The 19,879-nt window shown below is 41.1% G+C and overlaps 2 protein-coding genes across 2 annotated transcripts; both read right to left on the reverse strand.

The window, feature by feature from the left end:
- Positions 1-5,659: 5,659 nt before the first annotated feature.
- Positions 5,660-10,705, reverse strand: lrit2 (leucine-rich repeat, immunoglobulin-like and transmembrane domains 2). Its single transcript, XM_049601047.1, has 4 exons — positions 10,596-10,705; positions 9,571-10,361; positions 5,968-6,713; positions 5,660-5,705 (listed from the first exon to the last, which is right to left on the reverse strand). The coding sequence occupies exons 1-4, from the start codon at positions 10,703-10,705 to the stop codon at positions 5,679-5,681; spliced, it is 1,674 nt and encodes a 557-aa protein (XP_049457004.1). The 3' UTR covers positions 5,660-5,678.
- Positions 10,706-13,593: 2,888 nt separating this feature from the next.
- On the reverse strand, positions 13,594-17,249 carry lrit1a (leucine-rich repeat, immunoglobulin-like and transmembrane domains 1a). Its single transcript, XM_049600540.1, has 4 exons — positions 17,117-17,249; positions 16,197-16,657; positions 15,195-15,500; positions 13,594-14,903 (listed from the first exon to the last, which is right to left on the reverse strand). Exons 1-4 carry the CDS (start codon positions 17,236-17,238, stop codon positions 13,837-13,839), a joined length of 1,956 nt encoding a protein of 651 aa, XP_049456497.1. The 5' UTR covers positions 17,239-17,249; the 3' UTR covers positions 13,594-13,836.
- Positions 17,250-19,879: the final 2,630 nt, after the last annotated feature.

A 19,879-nucleotide genomic window follows, 5' to 3' on the forward strand; every position in this document is an offset into this window, starting at 1 on the left:
AACCAAAGTGATCACGTTAGGAAGACCTTTAATCCTTCCACGCAGGTGTAAAGCACTGTTTAGACCCCTGTTTCGCAGCAGTCACGATATGTTTATTTCCTGATTGAAAAGACTGCGCTTTTTGTTTACTGCTGTATATTTGGTTGTTTTGTTTGTTTCAATTGGTGTATTTATGTCAAAAAAAAACCCTGAGGCTGTCAATACACCTGTCAAGATTTTACTACCAATAAAATAACTTCATTTGTAATTTCAACAGAGGTGAAAGAAGTATCAAGATCATTGTGCTCAAGTAAAAGTAGTAATACTGCACTTTGAAAATACTTTACTTTGGTAAAACCAAAGGAGTGTCAGCAACATCAAATATGTAAGTACTCATTACTGCATGTAGAGTGGCCCCAATCATGGGTGTATTACCGAAGGGCTCAGGGGCCCCTAAGCCAGAGCCTCTGCATGAAGTCGATGTTATTAATTTTGCATTTCTTGTCAAAGGGCTTACTCATTCATGTCAATAACAGAGCCCCTCCTCATGCACCAAGAGGTGGTACTAATGTAGTAAACAAGGTAGCGATGGTAAACAAGCAGAGAAAAGGTTACCTAGCAAAAGACATTTCTTGCTAAGTAGCGGACATGGCCACATCAAAGAAGCAGAGGAGCCGATGGTGAGGGAAGGGAGAGGGATGACATGCAGCAAAGGACTGTGGGCTGGAATTGAACTTGTGGCCGCTGCGGCAAGGACATTGCGTTTGTGCATGGGACTCTAGCTCTATCCACTGAAGTGTTGCTGCTTTTAGGAGTAGTGGAAAGTTAAATTCTGTTTCACTGAAAGACAAAGAAGTTGTGTTTGTCGAGTTTGCATGTGTTGTTGTTTTTAAATAACCCATACGATGCAAGAAGCAGCTGGCCCCCACGTATTTTACATTATTTAATCTGGCCCCAATTTAAAAAAAGTTTGGACTGCTCTGTAGTTTAATCTGTAACAGTGCATCAATTTTTTTGTAAAATTATCAAATGGTTTGTGATAAAATATTAATCTGGAAAGTAACTAGTAACTACAGCTGTTAAAGTAATGTTTAGCAGTAAAATGTAGAGAAGAAAATACTTCAAAAATGGTACTAAAATACAGTACTCGACCAATGTACTTTGTTAATTTTCACAACTGAATTTGAATTTTAGATGAAATCACAGTTGGATTATTGACAACAAGCAGATAAACTGTGATTTTTTTTTAAAATGTATTTTAGATTTCACATCACTTCATTGATTCTGCATGTATTCAGGCTGCCAGTGGGACAGTGTGGCCAATCTGGTCACAACCAGCTACAACTGCCCAGGATTACAACACACTGAGTCCAGCACGCTCAGATCATTAGACTGTAGCCTTGAAGGTTCTGTGAAAGACACAGAGAGAAAACAGCTTTGCTGCCACTACAGCTTAAGACCAACACCTCCTTAATGAGCTGGCAAATATACTCTCCTGCCCCCTTCTGGAGACGGAGGAGAAGCTGCTTGACCACAGCCCCGGGGTAAAAGACTAAGATTTGGGATCACTGTAACCAAGTACTCACTAATGTAAAAAAAAAACAGAGCAAAATTACCAAATCAATGTATCCAAACACTGAATAAAACACACAGAAAACAACAGGAATGTGCATACGATGGGAGTTAGAATGAGATGTATGAGGAAGGCCTTACACAACAGTATTATATTTGCTGTTGTTTTTAGTAAGACCTCACCAGATGTTCTGAAAATATGTAATATATTATCCTGATACAAGCCCTTTTGCTCTCCTTAGCTCCAATATCAATGTGAGCACTACCAATTATGAAGTTACACCGAACCACTCATTGGGTATTTGTGTAGACATCACAACCAAACATGCACACTATTTCAAAGTTACATAAAACATGAAATGTGCAGATTACCCTCACTAATCCAAGGACCAACTTGTTCATCTTTGCACAATATTGCATGGTTGGCCAAAAACCAAAAGTCCATCTGCCCTGATTTAGTTTGGACTGACAAGATGTGTGTGACTGGCACTGAACTTTCTGCAGCCTCTGCTGGCACATTTCATATGGTTATGATGACGCAGAGCAGACTCTGGGGATTAATTTTTATTTATTTATTTATTTTTTTTGACAAAGTAAAAACTGCCTCCTAAATGCAAATTATACAAACAAATGTGCCATAGATTCTGAAGGAACTAAATGCAAATTTTGGGTCAAAATGTTGCACATGTGAAAAGTTTTCAGTGTTGCAAGCTGTTAATGCTCTGAAATGAAACGAGGGAATATGAGAACAGCCCAAATGATCATGCATTATGCCATGTAAGAGGCAGCCAGGATTACTGGGCTATTTGATAGAGGATTACAGAGTTAAAAGTTGCAAAGAGCATTGATGATTTAGAATGAAAGAAAGCTACGCACAGGGCTCAAAAACCCTGGTATGTGTTTGAAGCAACAGAGGTTTTAAAAGGTAAATGAAATATTTGATTTCTGGATAATAAAAAATATATAAAAGAAAACATTATGTCAACAGTATTAACGCCTGATCTTTGAATGTTTATGCCCGTTAGATCAGCAGTTTTTATATAGCTAAGTGTCTAGATAATACATAGCTTAAAGCAACATCAGGACACATAAGGACAAAAATAAGATACAGATTTAATTCATGTGTGATGTGTGCTGAAATCGCTCCAGAATTCCCACAGTCTTGTGTCATAGACAGTGCATGAGGATTACAACAAAAAGCAGCATCAATCCCCCACCCGCAAATCATATAAACACGTCCGAACAAGCAAGAAAGCAGATGTGTCTGTGCTCCAGAAAACGAGAGCTGCCAATCTCAGCCAGTCATTTTAAACCTTGATCTTAAGTCAATAGAAGCGGGGCCCCAACAGAGATGAAGCGCTTGCATCACAGCAGACTGCAGCACATGGAGATGGAGGAGGGGGCTGGTGTGATCTGATCATAAAGTGACGGCAGGAGGGGATGTTGGAGAGGATGCCAGTGTTTGGGTATTATGTCAAAAGAACAATGCCATTGGCCGAGGCATATCCGGCGTGCCATCTGTCTGGGTAGGTCGCCACAGATCATGTGTGACGCGTGGCTGCTGTGTGTTGTGTTCGCAGAAGTGGGAGATAAGGAACTGTGACGACGTGCATGTACAGTGACGCAGGGAGGATTAAACATATGTTAATGAAACTTTACAGTTACAGTTTGTGTACAGATACAACTTCATCAACACTTTGGTGGTTGTCTTTTGTCCACAAAAAGCGAAACATCCAAGCACTGACAATTTTCGGTCCTTGCAAGTTTCTGTTTGTAAACTTGTATTATGGATAAAATTAATTCAGATACAATATGAGTGAGCTTTGCCCTGTGACCTGATCAAACAAGTAGGTAGTTAAAGGCTCGGTCAGGTTTACAATTTTTGTAAGTAAGTGTAGGATTTAGGGAGCAGAAATGGGAAAAACAGTGGCTTTAGGTAGGGCCATTCGTATTTTCACATTGGCCACTGCAGCCACTCCATGAACAGTGTGTAAATCTTACACACTGTTCATTTAAATCACTAAATAGGTGTTTACATGAAACAGTTTTTGCTTACAGTAATCATTCTTCCTGTTCACACTTGCCATTAAGAGATCCCTTTCCAAAGCATTTTTATTTACATAAAATACAAAGTTTAATTAACATATCAGTATAATTCAACCCCAATGTGTATGTGTGTTACTAGGTTACTGTGAACTACATATAAGAGACAAGAAATTAAGGTTTTATCACTTTGTGTGACATTTTGTGAGTCATAATGCTGCTTTAGAAAAAATACTACACCAAGGGCAAATGTCACAGAACACCTGGTATGATCCCGAACACACACACAGATGAATGCACAATTTCATTTAAGAGCTCTAACTGAACATTTCATATTGTGTATCCAAATCCACCGATGTATGATGTGTTTTCTTACTGAGAAAAATATGTAATTACATTACAGTTACTAATCAAAATGTTGGCGATTACAAAAAAATTACATCAGTATATATTCTTTTTGGTGAAAAATAAATACATTTTTATGTAGAATATAGCATTCATTCTGTTGTTTTGCATCTTTTCACCATGCAGGACTGCCTTCTTTTGTCACAGCCTATTTCCGCACATTTGTTAGCTTCATTGCCCAGTTCAAAACTGTTGTTAGCATCAAAAAGTAACAATATAATAGGTTACATTACTTTGGTGAAGTAATTAAAGTAGCTACATTACTTATTACATTTAGTAATCAATTATTTACACTTATCATCCCAAATCTGTAACATACCGTATACTAGATTTACTTCATTTAACTAAATCTACTGACAGAGTGCACAATCATTTCACATAACTGACCCTTTGCTAAGTCCCGCCCCCGGATGCAGACTGGCCTATCATAGCGTAGCATCAGGCCGGCTCAGACCAGGGTCCGACAACAGCACAGCTGTGTTCCATTGACTCTAATGCAGTCGTTTCAGATTTCCTTCATTTTCAGGATGGTTTTGTGGATTTGGAGCTAAATGTTGTGCCTGGGGCACGTCGTGTATTAATGATACTCGTTACCTGGAGAGGTTGGAAAAAGATAAATGTTTCTTCCCTGTTCCAAAAACAAAATCAAACCCTGAAAAGTGTAGGGTTAGCTAGCTAGCTACTGAAGATATAGCCTACTGAATGTATACACATGCTGCTTTTGCTTTGTAATGATTATAACAGTGAAACAAAGACCAACCCTGCTGTACAGGAACCAGTGAAGGGAAGCAGGGAAACTTTGCTGATATTCAACCAGCTGTGTGTCATCCCAGTGTGCACAGATGAACGTTGTTCAAGTTCCTGTGGAGATCCCTGCCCTTCCAGTGGTGGCGGTCCGAGTGCTGGCAGCGGCATGAGGGGGAAGCCAAACACCATTCATCTGCACACTGCGCTGCCACACAGCTGGTTGAATATCAGCAAAGTTTCCCTTTATATTCATTGTGTTCTGTGGCGATCAGCAGTGATGTGGTGGTTCACTTTTACACTGTGATCTGTAGCCTATAGTTCGGCTTTAGCTTCTAACTATCTTTGTCTTTTTAACCTGTTGTTGCTGCTGAGTCAGTTTGACATCCTGGATATATCCTTCAAACACAGACTGTAGACCCCTCTGTCTGCTTCTCTCTGGAATCACTACTTCATTTTTCCAAAAATATGATAATATTTCTTCAGGGAGTGCAGTTAGTTACAGTGTGGGCTCCATGCTTACTCTGACAGTTTGTCGGACCATCAGAAAGGGGTGGGGCTTAGCGAAAGGTCAGTTACCATCTGGTTTAGGATATTTTCTTGTTCACATATACACACATATATATAAATACACATATGAACAAAAAAAACAATATTAAAGTGCTAACACAGAATTACATAAAGATAAAGCAGAAGATAAAGTATGTACCTAAAGCTGAGAGATTTTTACAAAATGTACAAAACAGAAGTAACTGTGAGCACTCTTCCATTTGAATCAGTCACAGAGGCTTCGTGTAAAACAGCAGTTTAAAATGTGTGATAATTGACATTTAAGCATTTCATAACAAGACAAACAGGAGACATTTCAGACAGGAGAAAAAAAAAACAGCAAACAGTGGTGCAAATCCTTGAATTACACTCTTGATAGTCATCATTCACATCTTTGCAACAAACTCCTCGGCCTAGAACAGAGGAAGAGATGAGATTAAAACCAAGGCAGACAACACGGTCATTTTTTTTAATATTGTACTTGTGAGAGTATCAAAGTCAGATCTATTTTTCTACTCTGATATGGATACTGATACAGAGCCACCAGCCTAATACAAGGTCAGTTCTATGTTTTCTCTTGTTGCTTCAACAAATAGTAACTTAATATAGTTCAGCTGTGAGTCTGCTGTGGTCAGCTTTGCCCTTATACTGTCTGTCATCTGACCTCCTCCTCACCTTCCTGTCTTCACTGGAATCTTTCATAACCAGGCCCTCGTCACTGGGGGCCTGCAGGCTGTCAAAGGTGCCCTGCCTCTCCCGCTCCATCCCAGTGGGGCTGCTGTCTCTCCGTCGGTTCTTCCAGGACGCCATGATACCCTCCAGGCAGGCGAACTTAGTGTCAGTGGTGCAGGCGTACATACCTATAGGCACAGCCAGCACCATGGCTAAAACTATCACCACTATATGAATCAGCTTCTCCCTCTGTTCCATCTCAGTGACGTCACTTCCTGTTACAAACACAATGCACTGGCCGGGACGCGGCGCCTGGCTCTTAAGGGTCACACAGATTTCATATTTGGTTGCAGGCATCAGATCAGTGACAGAGTAAGAGTGAATCCCTGGGCCGATGTTGATCTTTTCTTTATTATCAGCACCCGCGAGGCCAAAGTGGATGGTGAACCAGGTTTCGGATGGGTGGTCCAAGGCGGCACGCCACTCAATGGTAATACCACGTATTGTCTGTTTGACGATGCGGATGTCAATGTAGATGTTTTCATCGTGAAAAGCAGGTGGAGCCAGATTGCCAGGGAGGAGCGATGACTGGGAGCCGTCAGGAGAGTGCACGTCCAGGAGGACGCTGGCTGAGGAGTTTCCAATGAAGTTGACAGCAGTGCAGGTGTAGGTACCACGGTCGGCTGCATGGAGGGATGGGATCAGCAGGACGGATCTGAAGGTGTCTTCATCCACTCTCTCCTGAGACTCTGGGAGGAAAACAGGGATATCCAGTGTTATTTTAAGAGACATGCAAGCACAGACGATAAAAATGTTTGTAAAAGACACACTTTGTTAATTATCTTAAGACATTTTTCCACATATCAAGTTGAACACAAATTATTTCACCAAATTCAGGTGACTTTTCAGCTTGAAATCCAATCAAAGAAGCCAATGAATGAAGCCACTTGTGTTCATTAAAGGAAAAATCTGAACAATAATATCCTCTTGAGACCCTGTGTCCTCATATGGGGACATTACTTTTATATATTATGGACCATATGCTTCATTCTGCTGAAATTAGGCCTTTTGTCCTTGTTTGTGGACACTTCTTTGTGCCATCTAGTGGTAGTAAGAGCACAATACTAATCCATGTAAAAACAAGATGGCAGTCATCTCTGCCAAGTCAGTCTGCAGCCGACCCAACTAAAAAGTAGACAAGGTTCCACACCTTGTGATTATTAATAATGTTTGTAGTTTGACATGCCGTACAAACTTTACCAATTTTAGCGAGAGTAGCATGCTCAGATGCTGTTTATTACAAAGTACTCAACTGAAGACATTGGGACTTTAGCGTTTCATTTTTTATACTTATCAGATCCTACTAATCCAAAATAGCTAGGAGAAATTAAAAATGCATACCAAACAAAAGTTTGGCTCTCAGGAGGATATGACTCCTACATGCAAACAGGGACGTACAAGAAAAGAGCGGCAAGACTACAACAGCTTTAAAATAGATACAAATTGTAGGCTGCAAATAAATTTCCATCATCATTTAATCTGCCAGTTATTTTCTCAATCATTCAAATAATTGTTTGAAAACAGTATATCAGAAAACAGTGAATATTAGCCATCATAACTTAAGTAAAACTGAGGTGACATAAACAAAGTGTTTGTTTTGTCTGCACAACAGTCCAGAACTGAAAAATATTCAATTTAACATAAAATAAGAAAAAGGAAAGACAAACAAGTTAAATTTTCAAAATTGCAGGTTTAAACTAGATTTATTTGTTTTTTACATTTGTGTTTGAACACATCTTAGGCTTAGATTTGGGAATTATCTCAAAATATCAGGACATTGCAACATGTTACTTTTTAGGATGATAGTTACATGATCCATGCATAATATGCACATAACAATAAAATGCATTTCCTCACAGATGTAATTAATCTAATGTTGATCTACATGGAACATTTGTGATGATGCTTAATAAATGAAGGCTGGAGATGTTGTCATCATGTAAATTTAATTATCTTAGAGGAGATGATCTGTGGGTGAAACAATATCAGTCATGTCCATGTGGAATAAAAGACCTGGGAACAAGACAGCAGGAAGCAGCTGTAACTCTGATGGATTTCTTAAATGTTAATAAATATCTTTCTTTTAATTTAAAGACCTAAATAAAGGACACTCTTGAAAATTAGCCTTTTTTAATATCAAGAGGTTTTTCTGGTTGGTTAAATAAATAAATAAAGATCAGTTAAACTAATAAGATAAAAAAAAATTCTGGGCTGCCATAATTCATGAAGCTCTTAATTCGCCAGGAGGGCGACTCCTGTGGATTATTTGACCTCTGACCTTGTGGAAAACAGCTGTAGAGTATCCAAAAAAACCCACATTTATTAACAACTTATTCATATTTCAAAATGTGCACTTTAGACTTCATCGATTATTTTACAAATCTTTTATTAATGACTTATTGACATATATGAAAACAGATGACTGACTAGCTTTTGCTGTTGGATATTAGATAGTGAGAGAACTTTTACTTATTGACTACCCTATCAATTATCGACATGCCTGTAAATAACTTGTATTCAAGGAAGCTTTTTCACTATGTGGCAACCTAAAAGTTGTTCTCAACAATGGCTAATAACTGGAATATGAGAATTAATGGGGCAGCAGTAGCTTAGTCCTTAGGGACCTAGGTTGGGAACCGGAGGGTCGTGTGCTCAAGTCCCCGTCCGGACCAAATATACAGTGTGGACTTGTAGCTGGAGCCTCTGGGGCACTGCCGAGGTGCCCCTGAGCGAGGCACCAAACCCCCAACAGCCCCCTTGCTCAGACATCTCTGCATTTTAATGCATGTATAGGTCCTGTTTGTGCATGTGTGTGTATTTCAGGCCTGTGTGTATGACAGCAGTGTGGAAAAAATTGAATTTCCCTTTTGGGATTAGTAAAGTATATCTTCTTCTTCTAATCAATAATTTATTACCCAGTTTGAAAGCAGTAGCTACAACTTATAAACCCTTTAAAATGCTTCATAGTGTAGTATGGATTTTAGTGTTAGTCATTATTTTGAAGACTACTTTTACTTTTACTTGGGCAGTTATCATTATAAAGTATATGTAAAAGTATTTTTACTTGGCTCACTTTACTCAACAACACCTTTTTCTTAGATAGATGACTGTCAGCAGCAGGAGTGATGATGGTGTGATAGTGTTGTGATAGTAACAGGGACACCAGTGGCAGTAGCAGCCGGTTTGCTGTTTGTTTATGCTGCACTGGTTACTTTCAGTCATGATCTGCAGTAAGCACTCCACTCTGAAGGTTAAGTCTAATGACGCAGATGTTTACTTAATTACACAGTAGCCCAACACGGCTGACATTAGGTAGGCTACAGCACACTATAATCTCCAACACTCTTAATCAACGCTGATGGTGTTGTGCAGATCGAGAGAATCAGTGGTGATTATCAGTGGGCCAATATCCAAATACTCAGATTTAGTTCTCCTCGTCTTAAGGAAGGGTTATGAGGTCTGCGATTAAACTGTGTTTAAGTATCTAATTTACCACAAGATATCACTCTGGGTGTGCGGATGACACATCGTGGACATCACACTTACCATGAAATCCTCTGATTATCTTCAGGCCATATGTCCACCACACCGCAGGGTCTGGCCTGGCCTTGGCGAAGCAGCGCAGGGTGACGTTTGCGCCCTGAGGCAGGCTGACTTTGGAGGACGGGGTGGTGACGATGGGCTTCATGCACGCCTGCAGCTCTATCTCATGGAAGAACTTGCCCGCCTTAAAGTCCGGCCCTGAGCAGGTCAAGTAGGAGTTCATCAGTATAATCGGGGGACTCAGTGACCTGATGAACTCCACGAAGCCCTTCAGGCGGCAGTCGCAGAGCCACGCGTTGTCGTGGAGCGCCAGCACGACGTTCGGCCCGAAAGCGGTCGCCTCCCGCTCCTCCGTGCTCTGTAGTTTTTGGTACAGAGGCCAGTTTTGGAACACCTCCTTCGATATGACCGTAAGCCGATTGAAGGATAAGTCTAAGTAAGTCAGACCTGGCAAAAATTTTAACGCATGCTCCGGCAGGACGTCCAACTGGTTGTGCTTCAGGTCCAGGATCTTTAGGGCCGGCGTGTCCTCGAACGCTGTCCATGGTACTGAACGGAGCTTGTTCCCTTGCAGACGGAGCTCGGTTAAGTTCCCCAAACCTTCCAGACCCTTTGAGTTTATCACTGTGATATCATTGAAGTTCAACCACAAGTTTTCCAAAGCAGGCGTTTTTGAGAATGCGCCTCTGGGTATTTCAGTGAAGTGAGATTTCTCTATGCGTATTTTGGTCATATCATCTGGAAGGTTCTCTGGTATGGCCCCAAACGCGCTCTCCTCCATACAAATGAGTGACCTATGATAAAGAAAGAGTTTACATTGACATTTGGTCACTGTATAAGCTGGTTCTTTATAAACACGGGACCATAGAGCTCAGTCTACTCCCTAAAGGTAACCTTTATGAGACAATACACACTCTCCACACAACCATATGTCTTTAGTTTATCTGCAGTCACCTACTGACACAGTTGCATAAGTTAATAATGCCTCTATCTACGTGAAGCTCGGACTGCATGAAAGCAGGTCTTACCTCCCATGACGGTCCTCCACACAACTGCACCCACGTAAACATTGTGAGGAAGTTTCATACGTCTGGATGTTGAGCAAAGCTATGACCAGCAGGTAACAAATTATGTCCATAGTCCGCGGGAATCCCTGAAGTTAAAGTCTACATTCGTTCTTCAAGACATGTCGAGTGCGGCAGACAAGTGAAGCCTATTAAGCTTAATCCCTGACGTACCGCGCACTGAACAAGTGGCATCTAATTCTTGGGAGAGACACGCATGATTAACACAGGACCAGCAGGTCTGACCCACTATTTGTTTGAGCTGGAACCACTCTCTGATTGGTTAACCTCTATAAAGGTCAGCCTATATAAAGGTTGACTGATTGTAACTAACTGATAATTTACTAATTACCTATAGACCACAAGAACAAGTTTTTGGGTTGCCAGTTTATGAAAAAGGCCCTCTGACTCATGTCTAACCTTCCTATTTGGCAGCAAAGGAGGTTTAACACTTGGCAAGCCATTAATAAATACCTTAGTACTCCACTATCCACTCAGACATCAGGTCTGTAGCTACAGTATACAACAATTTGATCTAGATTCTCTGCATGTTTTCCCAGAAAGTAAGTGGTCTGTTAGAGGCTCTTACTGATAAATGAAAGTGCTAAAAAGAAAAATGTCCTGCTGGAAAGTAAAAAGGTTTTCTTTTCACCCGAAGGTTGCTCCTATTAATTGCTCATAACTGATAAATAAAGTATAAGTAAATTATTTTTTAATGTGCAAATGCTTTATCTATCACATGTATGCCATTAATAAGTACACGTTTTTGGGTTGCCAGTTTGGAAAAAGTCCCTCTGACTGGTATTAACTCTTCCTGTTTGGTAATAAAGCAGTTATGAAAGTTGGAAAGCCATTAATACATTTCCACGCTCTAATCAGCCATTAAGTCTGCAGCTAAATAAGTTTTTAAGTTGTTAATATATTAAGTTTGCTCTTGATTATCTGAATGTTTTCCAAAAATAAATGAATAAATAAATAAATACCCAATTAGAGGCTCTGATTGATGAATAAAGAGCTAAAAAGAGATGTAGCAACCCAAAAGTTGATATTATTAATTGCTTATAACTGACAAATAAAGCATCAGTGATTTATTATGTATATATATACATTTTTTTACAGTTATAAATGCTTAATCAGTCACTTAAATGCCATTAATAAGATCACGTTTTGGGGTTACCACTTTGTGAAAAGTCCCTCTGACTGGTATTTACACCTCCTATTTGGTAACAAAGCAATTATAAAAATTGGCAAGCCATTAATAAATACTTGAAAGTTCCATTTTGTAATTGGCCAACAAGTCTGCAGCTAAAGAAGTTGATATGTTGTTAATATATTCATTTTGGTCTAGATTCTCCAAATGTTTTCCCCAAAAAAAAAAAAATTACTCAATGAAAGACTCTTACTGACAAATAAAGAGCTAAAGAGAGACACGTCTTGATGGAAACCTTTTAGAGGATTTTTTCACAATCTGCCAACCCAAAGATTGTTCTTATTAATCACATAGAATTGGTGTTCAAGGCATAAGTAAATGATTTATTCATTTACAAATGCTTTATCAATCACTTACATGCCATTGTTAAGAACACGTTTCGGGGTTGCCAGTTTGTGAAAAGTCCCTCTGACTGGTATTTACCCACTCTATTTAGTAATGGGCAGTTGGAAAGCCATAAATAAATATGTGAAGTTTCTAATCAGCCAAGTCTGTACCTAAACAGGTGATTATGCTGTTAGACCAGCATTTTGGTCTGGATTCTCTGCATGATTTCCCAGAAAATAAATGGTCCATCAAAGGGTTTTATTGATGAATTGAAGAGCAACAAACTGAAAGTCCCTGCCACAGGTTTTTTAAAGGTTACTCTTATTAGTCGTTTGTAATATATAACATGTATAAATCCAATACAACTTGCAAACCTTTTATGAGGAGTGACTTATCATAAAGTGTTAGACCACCTGAGACAGACACGAATAGTCAAGTGTTGGCTGATTCAGACCTCATTCCTGTAAATAAGTTTGATCAACCATCAAACCAGCCACATTAATAAAATAAAGAAATCCATGTCACCCTTTTCAAATCATTTCTGAAACCCCCTTTGTCAACTGATCAACATGGTGAGAGGGAAATGGAGATATAAGAACACACAGTACCGCTACCTGGATATGTATAAAAGTTTATTCAACTATATTCAAATAATATCATTAGAATGAATAGATCTACATTTAACGGGGTAATGATGCCTCTAGGTGGCACGAAACAGGAACATAAAGATATTTCAGTATGTGTCTCATTGCTGGGAATAAAAATTGTTTAACATTTCATTTTGCATCATTTCCACTCTATTTACATTGTGTCATAGTTCAGTCCTTTCTGTACTTCTCTCCAGCTCCAGCTTTTCTCCATACACCAGAGTGTTGAACCATGCCTATGTGTATATCTTCTCTGAGAACATATGACAGATATATACAGAGGCACAGACTTAACTGTATATGTAAGTGTACATCATCCATTAAAGTATATACAAATCATACACATACATATATGATATAAACAATGGAGTGTCGACCGTTGAGTTCCCTTTAAGTCAGATCACGTTGCAGAGGTTTCTTCGCTGGGCAGTGCAAGTGAGATGAAATATAATTTACAATTGTTATTGTTGTGCTCTTTCAGCTTTTGACATGTTTTCTCTTACAGGCTTTGTGATAAAAACATTCTTTTGGACATGAGAGTGTGAGTGTGTTTGAATGTTGCCATACAATCAGCGCATGGACACGTGTATGACAGTCCAGTGAGCTTCACTCTATCTGTAAGAAACATGAAATATTCCACAAATATCTGGAAAAATAAACAAGTTAATTAATGTCAAATATTCCTCTAAACTGATATTTCCATTATAGTGCAGCGTGCAAAAGTCCTTTGATAGAAGTTGGATCTCTGTGGCGGTGGAGTTGGTGGCGTGATCCAGCGAGGAGGGACAGGTGGGGGGGAATCCCATGGTGTGGGCGTTCGGGAGCACGTGGGAGGGGGACTGACGTCAGGATGTTGCTGAGGGTGAGAGTACGTGTAGTGATGGGGATATGGATGTGGGTGGACGTGGGGATGGGGGTGGTGATGAGGATGTGAATGGGTATTAGGGGTCGGACTGGGACGTGGATGCGGGTGAGCGCGGGGAAGATGGCGTGGAGCAGGAGCCGGAGCTGGAGCATGACGTCAGCAGAAGTACTCGTTAGGCTGTCCCTCTATCTTAGCTGTGGCCTCAGAGTCCAGGCTGGAGCGGGCTGACAGCAGCCTGTTGGACTCCTCTGGGTTCAGTCTGTTCAAATACTCGCCCTCGAGCCCTTTGGCCTTTGTGCCAGGCGACAGTGTCTCAAAGGTCACATATGAATCTTGGATGTCCTTGGATTTCTTTCCCCAGTACTTCTGAATGCGTCTCTTCAGAGCCCCACAGCACACGATGACAGTGAGTGGGACTGCGATGATACAGGCCACTGTGATCACAATCACGTTAATCAGCCGCTGGGTCCCAGTGGCACTGGCTGCTTCATCGGTGGAAAATATGACACACTGCTCTTTCTTGGGGATCAGCCCCCTCACACACACACAGGCAATATACTTGGTCCTGGGCACCAGCCCCTCGATGGTGACACGGTTCTGCCCCGCCCCAACATTGATCTTCCTCATGTCCCTCTCTCCAAACACAGCATACAGCACACTAAATGCTGTTGTGTTCTTGGCCTTAGGGGCTCTCCAGTTCAAAGAAATTGTATTGTCTGTATCCCCCACCACCTTTACAGAGCGGACCACCCTGTCCGGGTCCTGCTGCAGTGACGACGTGTTGGCCGCCAGGTTGCTTAGATTAGTCTTCTCCAGATCCAGCAGTGCATCTGGGTTGGAGGAGGTGGCAGGCCCAGGGGTGGCTCTGTCAACCAGGCTGTAACTGGCTAGTCCAGGATCAGGACCAAGACCAGGTGGAAGGCCTGGATCCAGGGCAGGCAGGGATGAAGGGGGGGAGGTTGGGACCACATATCTGGCTACCAGTTTCTCCTGGTAGGCAGCTTTGCCCATCTGGTTGGGTTTCTTGACTTTGGCTTTCTTGTCGTTGCTGGTTTGGTTCCCCTCTTGTTTTGGCGAGTTAGAGACAACGAGAGAAATGACAGCTTCAGCGTTCCCTGCGTAGTTAGTGGCCTTGCAGATGTATTTCCCTGAATCCCGATAGGACACAGCTGGGACACTGAGGACTGACCAGGTGATTCCTTCCTTTGAGGTTTCCTGCTGGACTGTGGCAGCAAGAGAGGGGAGAAATGGTCATTACACCATGGTTACAAAAGGAATGAAATTAAAAATGAAATATGATGTGAAACATTCACTTTCATTGATGCACGAAGAGACACCAAGCAGGTGGTTACACAATGTTGCAATGATCATCAGCAGTGTTGCATAACTCACTGTTGTAGCCACAACTGTTAGTTAGACTTACAACCTGACCATCTCCACAGTGCAGACAAAAACATCTGATCTCAGACACAACACAGAGAAAGACCCTGACATTCAAAGATCTGCTGACTCACCTGTTCCATTAAGGAGTCGCCCATCCGCCTTGCGCCACGACAGGTCTGGGATGGGGACTCCAATGGTCCCACAGCGGAGCAGCACATTGTTCCCAACAGCACTCCGGACTCGTGCCACAGCTGTGTGGATACGTGGGAGCTGACAACGCCGCAGCTCTGCATCACTGAACAAGACCCCTGATACACTCTCTGGGGCTGAACACCTGAGCCTTGTGTCAATGAATGCCACCGAAAGAGACGGGGACTTCTGGAACTGGACCAGGTCGTAGAGCCGACAGTCACACACCCAGGGGTTGTCGTGGAGACCTGAGGGTGAGGGCACAAGTGAGGCTACAGGAGGAAGACGAGCGTCCAGCTGTGTGCAAAGTAATAGACCAGCCTGCAGATGGCCGGTGTGGATGTTAGGATGTTAATCCTGTAAGAGGATTAACATTTAATTCATAAACTACATCATGACCATGACTATGGCAATGACGGTGGTGGTGATGATGATGATGATGATGATGGTGGTGGTGGTCTAGTGTTCAAGGTCAGGTTGTGCTGTCTTTCCACCCTCCTGTGCTTGACCAAAGCACCAGCCTTCAGAGCTGACCCTGGAACAGTTGTCCACTGTTCTGAATATGAGAATGAGGAGCAAATGTAAAATGAACTTTGTATTTTACATATCAACAATCCACAGAAAGTAGTTGACAAATACATCATCATATATTGTAAACTATTTATTAAATGTTTATATAAATGCTAAATAGGCTGCGTTAAAGTAAAGTGTTACCTTCATCTTTAAATGTTTTTTTTTTTTCCCAAAGCACACAGTCTTCAAATATTAATGGGGATTTTTTTTTTTTTTAATGAACTACTACCATCCTCTACCATACATCGAATGTGTTGCCTAGCAACTGTTATGTCCAGTTGCTGTTAGAAAGTCGCTCACACTCTCCTTTACGCACAGTGTTTAGCGCGCATTTTGTATATTATGATTAAGGCAGACATAAATCTTCTTACCAAGTATCATTTTGGAGCTCTCTGGCCCTTGCACAGGTTTTGCCGCCAGCCAGGTGGACAGCACCTCTTCCGGCAGCGTCAGCAGACTGTTGCTGGACAGATCCAGGTAGGTGAGGTTCTTGATGTAAGAGGTGGCCTCCGCTGGCAGCGAGGTGAGCTGGTTGTTGTGCAAATCGAGAAGTCTGAGACTGGGCATATCCATGAGACATTCCCAGGGAAAGGCGGTGAGGGCATTCCCGTCCAGACGAAGCTCTTCCAGGTTGAGCAGTCCCCGGAAACTGTCCGGACTCAAGGCGGACAGCGTGTTGAAAGACATCCACAGGAATTCCAGACTGGAGAGGTAGTTGAAGGCTTCGCTTGGTATCTGCTGGATGGCAGTCTTCTCAATCCGCAGCTTGGACGTGTCAACAGGAAACCCGACAGGCACGAGGGATATCTCGGGATCGTTGCAAATCACGCTTCTGAAAGGGAGACATCATACTTGTGTTCACCTCTAAATCACACATTTAAGGACATTTTTACAATGTAACATAAAACTAAAATAATAATAAATTACAAATTAAAATTAAGTAAGGTTATGGGCTTTAGATGATATATGTGGTAAGTTCACAAGAAGCAAACATTCTGTGGTGAATCATTCTGAAAGAATTAGAGATTTCCCAATCCATCCAAACTCGCATAAAACGCATAGATGGGGAGGTTGAAAGTGCCTTTGAGAGATAATCCTGCATTAAATAAAATTGGACCGACATGCACTCCCTGAATTATCTTTTGTACACGTGTTCACCTCTATGCAAACAGCTGTCCTCATATGAGGACGAGACCTGTGTGTCTAAAAAAGATGTGTCTGTGCGTAAAACCCAGAGCACATTATAGTGACTTTTTGGCATAAAATAATTTTCTTTGGACATCCTCCTTACCTGGCCTTTGATCCATCACTCAGGTTGTGGTAAAAACAGCTGCACTGCGACGGGCAGGAGCTCACTGGGGAGAGGAGCTCACCTGTGGCCACGTAGAGCCCCAGGAGCAGGACGAGGAACATTTTGGCCCACTTTTACGCATACGCAGCTTTGCCTACATGCGCCCAGTTTGCGCCCACTGAAGTCAAACAGACTTGCCTTTTCCTTTCATTTACAGGAATATCATCCGCATGGCTTTGTCCCACCGCTTCGCTGTCCCATAGTGATCCGACTGCTATGAGTCCCGAGATAAAAAGGATAGACAAGGATTAGCGAAAGGACTGGCGTTCTTTTCATTTGGATGCGTATTGCATCCCGGAATCCGATAGGCTGCGCAGAGACGTCCCTATTTATTATCACAGAAAAACACTTCCGAAATGGTCATAATCCACTGTGATGTTTGGATTTTTTCTTTGCCTCAAATGTAGCTTGTTCATTTGAGCCCTGCCGTGACTGTTAATCTGTAAGTGGACAGCACTATGTTTTACCACAAGGTGGCCCCTATATCATAGCCTGTGGCTCCCAACATGGGGCCTTTGCACTCAGCAGATGTTCAAATAACATTTTCTTAATCTGCCGTTTTTTTTATTTGGAAACTTTTAATGTTTTTATCACAAGACAACTAATATGCCCACAGTTAGAAAGCAGTTACAGAGACTTTGACTGAAACTAAACAGCAATATTCAAACATTTTTTATCATGCAGAATAAGAGAAAATAAAACTACTGTGCTGTTGGGGCCTGGAACATTTCACCACAAAGTCTTTCGTCACAGACATGCATGGCTTCTTAGAGAGTGGGCCCCTGGGCATAGATATGCAACAGGCCCCACCACCTCTTTGACAAAGAACCAGGACACACAGACTTTGTTTTGGGTTTGCCTCTGTTTTTGTTGTTGTTTTGTATGTCTTTGTCATCATGCACTTTCTTGTGGTTTTATGTCTCTGTGGTTATTTTGTGTGCCCTTGTAGAAGTTTTGTATCTCTTTGTAGTAATTTGTGTCTCTTGCACTTACTTTGCATCTCTTTGTGGACTTTTGTGTGCCTCTTTGTGGTCATTTTCAGTCTCTTCCTTGTTGGTACATATTAATGTAAGTGACATCTTGCAGGTAGAGGCCTGGGGGGACTGTAACACTTTGGACCCCTGGGCCTGTGTCCAGTAGGCTCTTTTAGTAATCCATGAGCACCAAAAACACATATCCTTGAAATTTTTTTTTTTTTTTTTTTTTTTACCCTTTTGGCACTTCCAACCCCTGTCATCCTATTTCTGTACCTGCACATGAATTATGCAGGTAAACTATTCATGTGCAAGAAACAACATATTATTTCCTGAACCAACACAATTTGTCAGAGTAAAGAAAAAGTCTACAATAGTAAGGCATGCATGTTAATCATTATGAATGAAAGAGACTTACGGTGGCCTTTATTTCAACTTAGTAACCCATTCAGAGTTTCACGCTACAGGAAAATACCTCAAATTGTAAAGCTTTTGTTTTGCAATGTTGGTAAATACTACATGAGTAATTTGGCATCGGTTCCTCGTATTTCATCACGTTGTAAGGTCAGTGTAACACTTGGCTGGCACTACAGAGTGTGCCGACCCTGGCGATGGCGAAACACAGGCATTTGATGTGTGTGAACAACTTGGCAGCAAGAAGCCACTTTACATCTGACCCACATTTGACCACAGAGCCAGGTCAGAGGTTTCAGTACACAACTACGAATTTGATAGAGATTATTAAATCTTATAAACTGATAATATCAGACTGACAGAGACAATAAAGTTCCTGACTTGTGTACTACATGTTGATATATTAAAGCCTTCCTTCTCCCATCATTAGTATGTCTTTATTTTAGATTTATTACACTATACGACTGTTTTCATTAAAATCCCTTTGAGTCAAGTCACTCAGTATGAATGGTTTTACAACCGTGCAGGTCTGTGCTGAGGCTCCAAACGTGTTGAGCAATCATGTTCACTTATGTTGAAAAACTTAAACATTCCATATCGCACTGCAAGTAGTTAATCTCATTTACCCAAGCAAATAAAGCTGCCCTTTTACATTGTGTGAACCAAAAGACTGGACTTTATCTGAGGTGCTATGTCATTCTTACTGTGCAAAAAAAAAAAAACTCTTATAAAGACAGATTTACTGGAGTCACATTAGAAAAGTGTTTACTAATCACACAATAACATTACTGGGCTAAAAATAAAGCAGGAGTTGTCAAAATAAACTTTGGTTTGCTTCAGTGCACAGCCACTTTCAAACATTTAAATACTGTTGTATATATTTAACTTGTGTCAGCATTTCTTTACATGGTTCCTACTTAATATGGAATAGTATGACTTTGTGAAAGACTCTGTTTTTAGTGTGACCAATTTTGAGATGGAAAATTAGGACTGACAGAAGAAGGAATAAGCATGCAAAATGTGACAAACCCACACTTAAACTCATGTTGGGTTCAACCCAGGGCACAGGGATTTATCAGTTTTCAGTGGGAGCAATTCGATTTTAGCAGGATGTAAAGTGTCCTAAAGTTAAAAATGTATATATATAGATATATATTGGATCTTGACCATTTGTACATCCATATGATAAAGATCTTTTCTCATATTTTAACCTATATTTTCTAAGATCTTTTGATCTTATAATCCTGAGACTGAGAAAACTTGAGCCACACAATGTCAGGGCTTGTGTCCCCTCTATCCCTGTGGCACGAAAAGC

Source organism: Epinephelus fuscoguttatus, linkage group LG16, assembly GCF_011397635.1.
Source record: "Epinephelus fuscoguttatus linkage group LG16, E.fuscoguttatus.final_Chr_v1".
NCBI lineage: Eukaryota > Metazoa > Chordata > Actinopteri > Perciformes > Serranidae > Epinephelus > Epinephelus fuscoguttatus.

Coding starts and splice junctions, on each gene's coding strand:
- lrit1a (XM_049600540.1), bottom strand. CDS start 17,238: ATGTTCCTCGTCCTGCTCCTGGGGCTCTACGTGGCCACAGGTGAGCTC. Junction 16,658..17,116: donor AGTGATGGATCAAAGGCCAG/GTAAGGAGGATG, acceptor TCTCCCTTTCAG/AAGCGTGATTTGCAACGATC. Junction 15,501..16,196: donor GAGCTCCAAAATGATACTTG/GTAAGAAGATTT, acceptor CCTCACCCTCAG/GTCTCCACGACAACCCCTGG.
- lrit2 (XM_049601047.1), bottom strand. CDS start 10,705: ATGGACATAATTTGTTACCTGCTGGTCATAGCTTTGCTCAACATCCAG. Junction 6,714..9,570: donor GATAATCAGAGGATTTCATG/GTAAGTGTGATG, acceptor TTTTCCTCCCAG/AGTCTCAGGAGAGAGTGGAT. Junction 5,706..5,967: donor ATTCCAGTGAAGACAGGAAG/GTGAGGAGGAGG, acceptor CCTCTGTTCTAG/GCCGAGGAGTTTGTTGCAAA.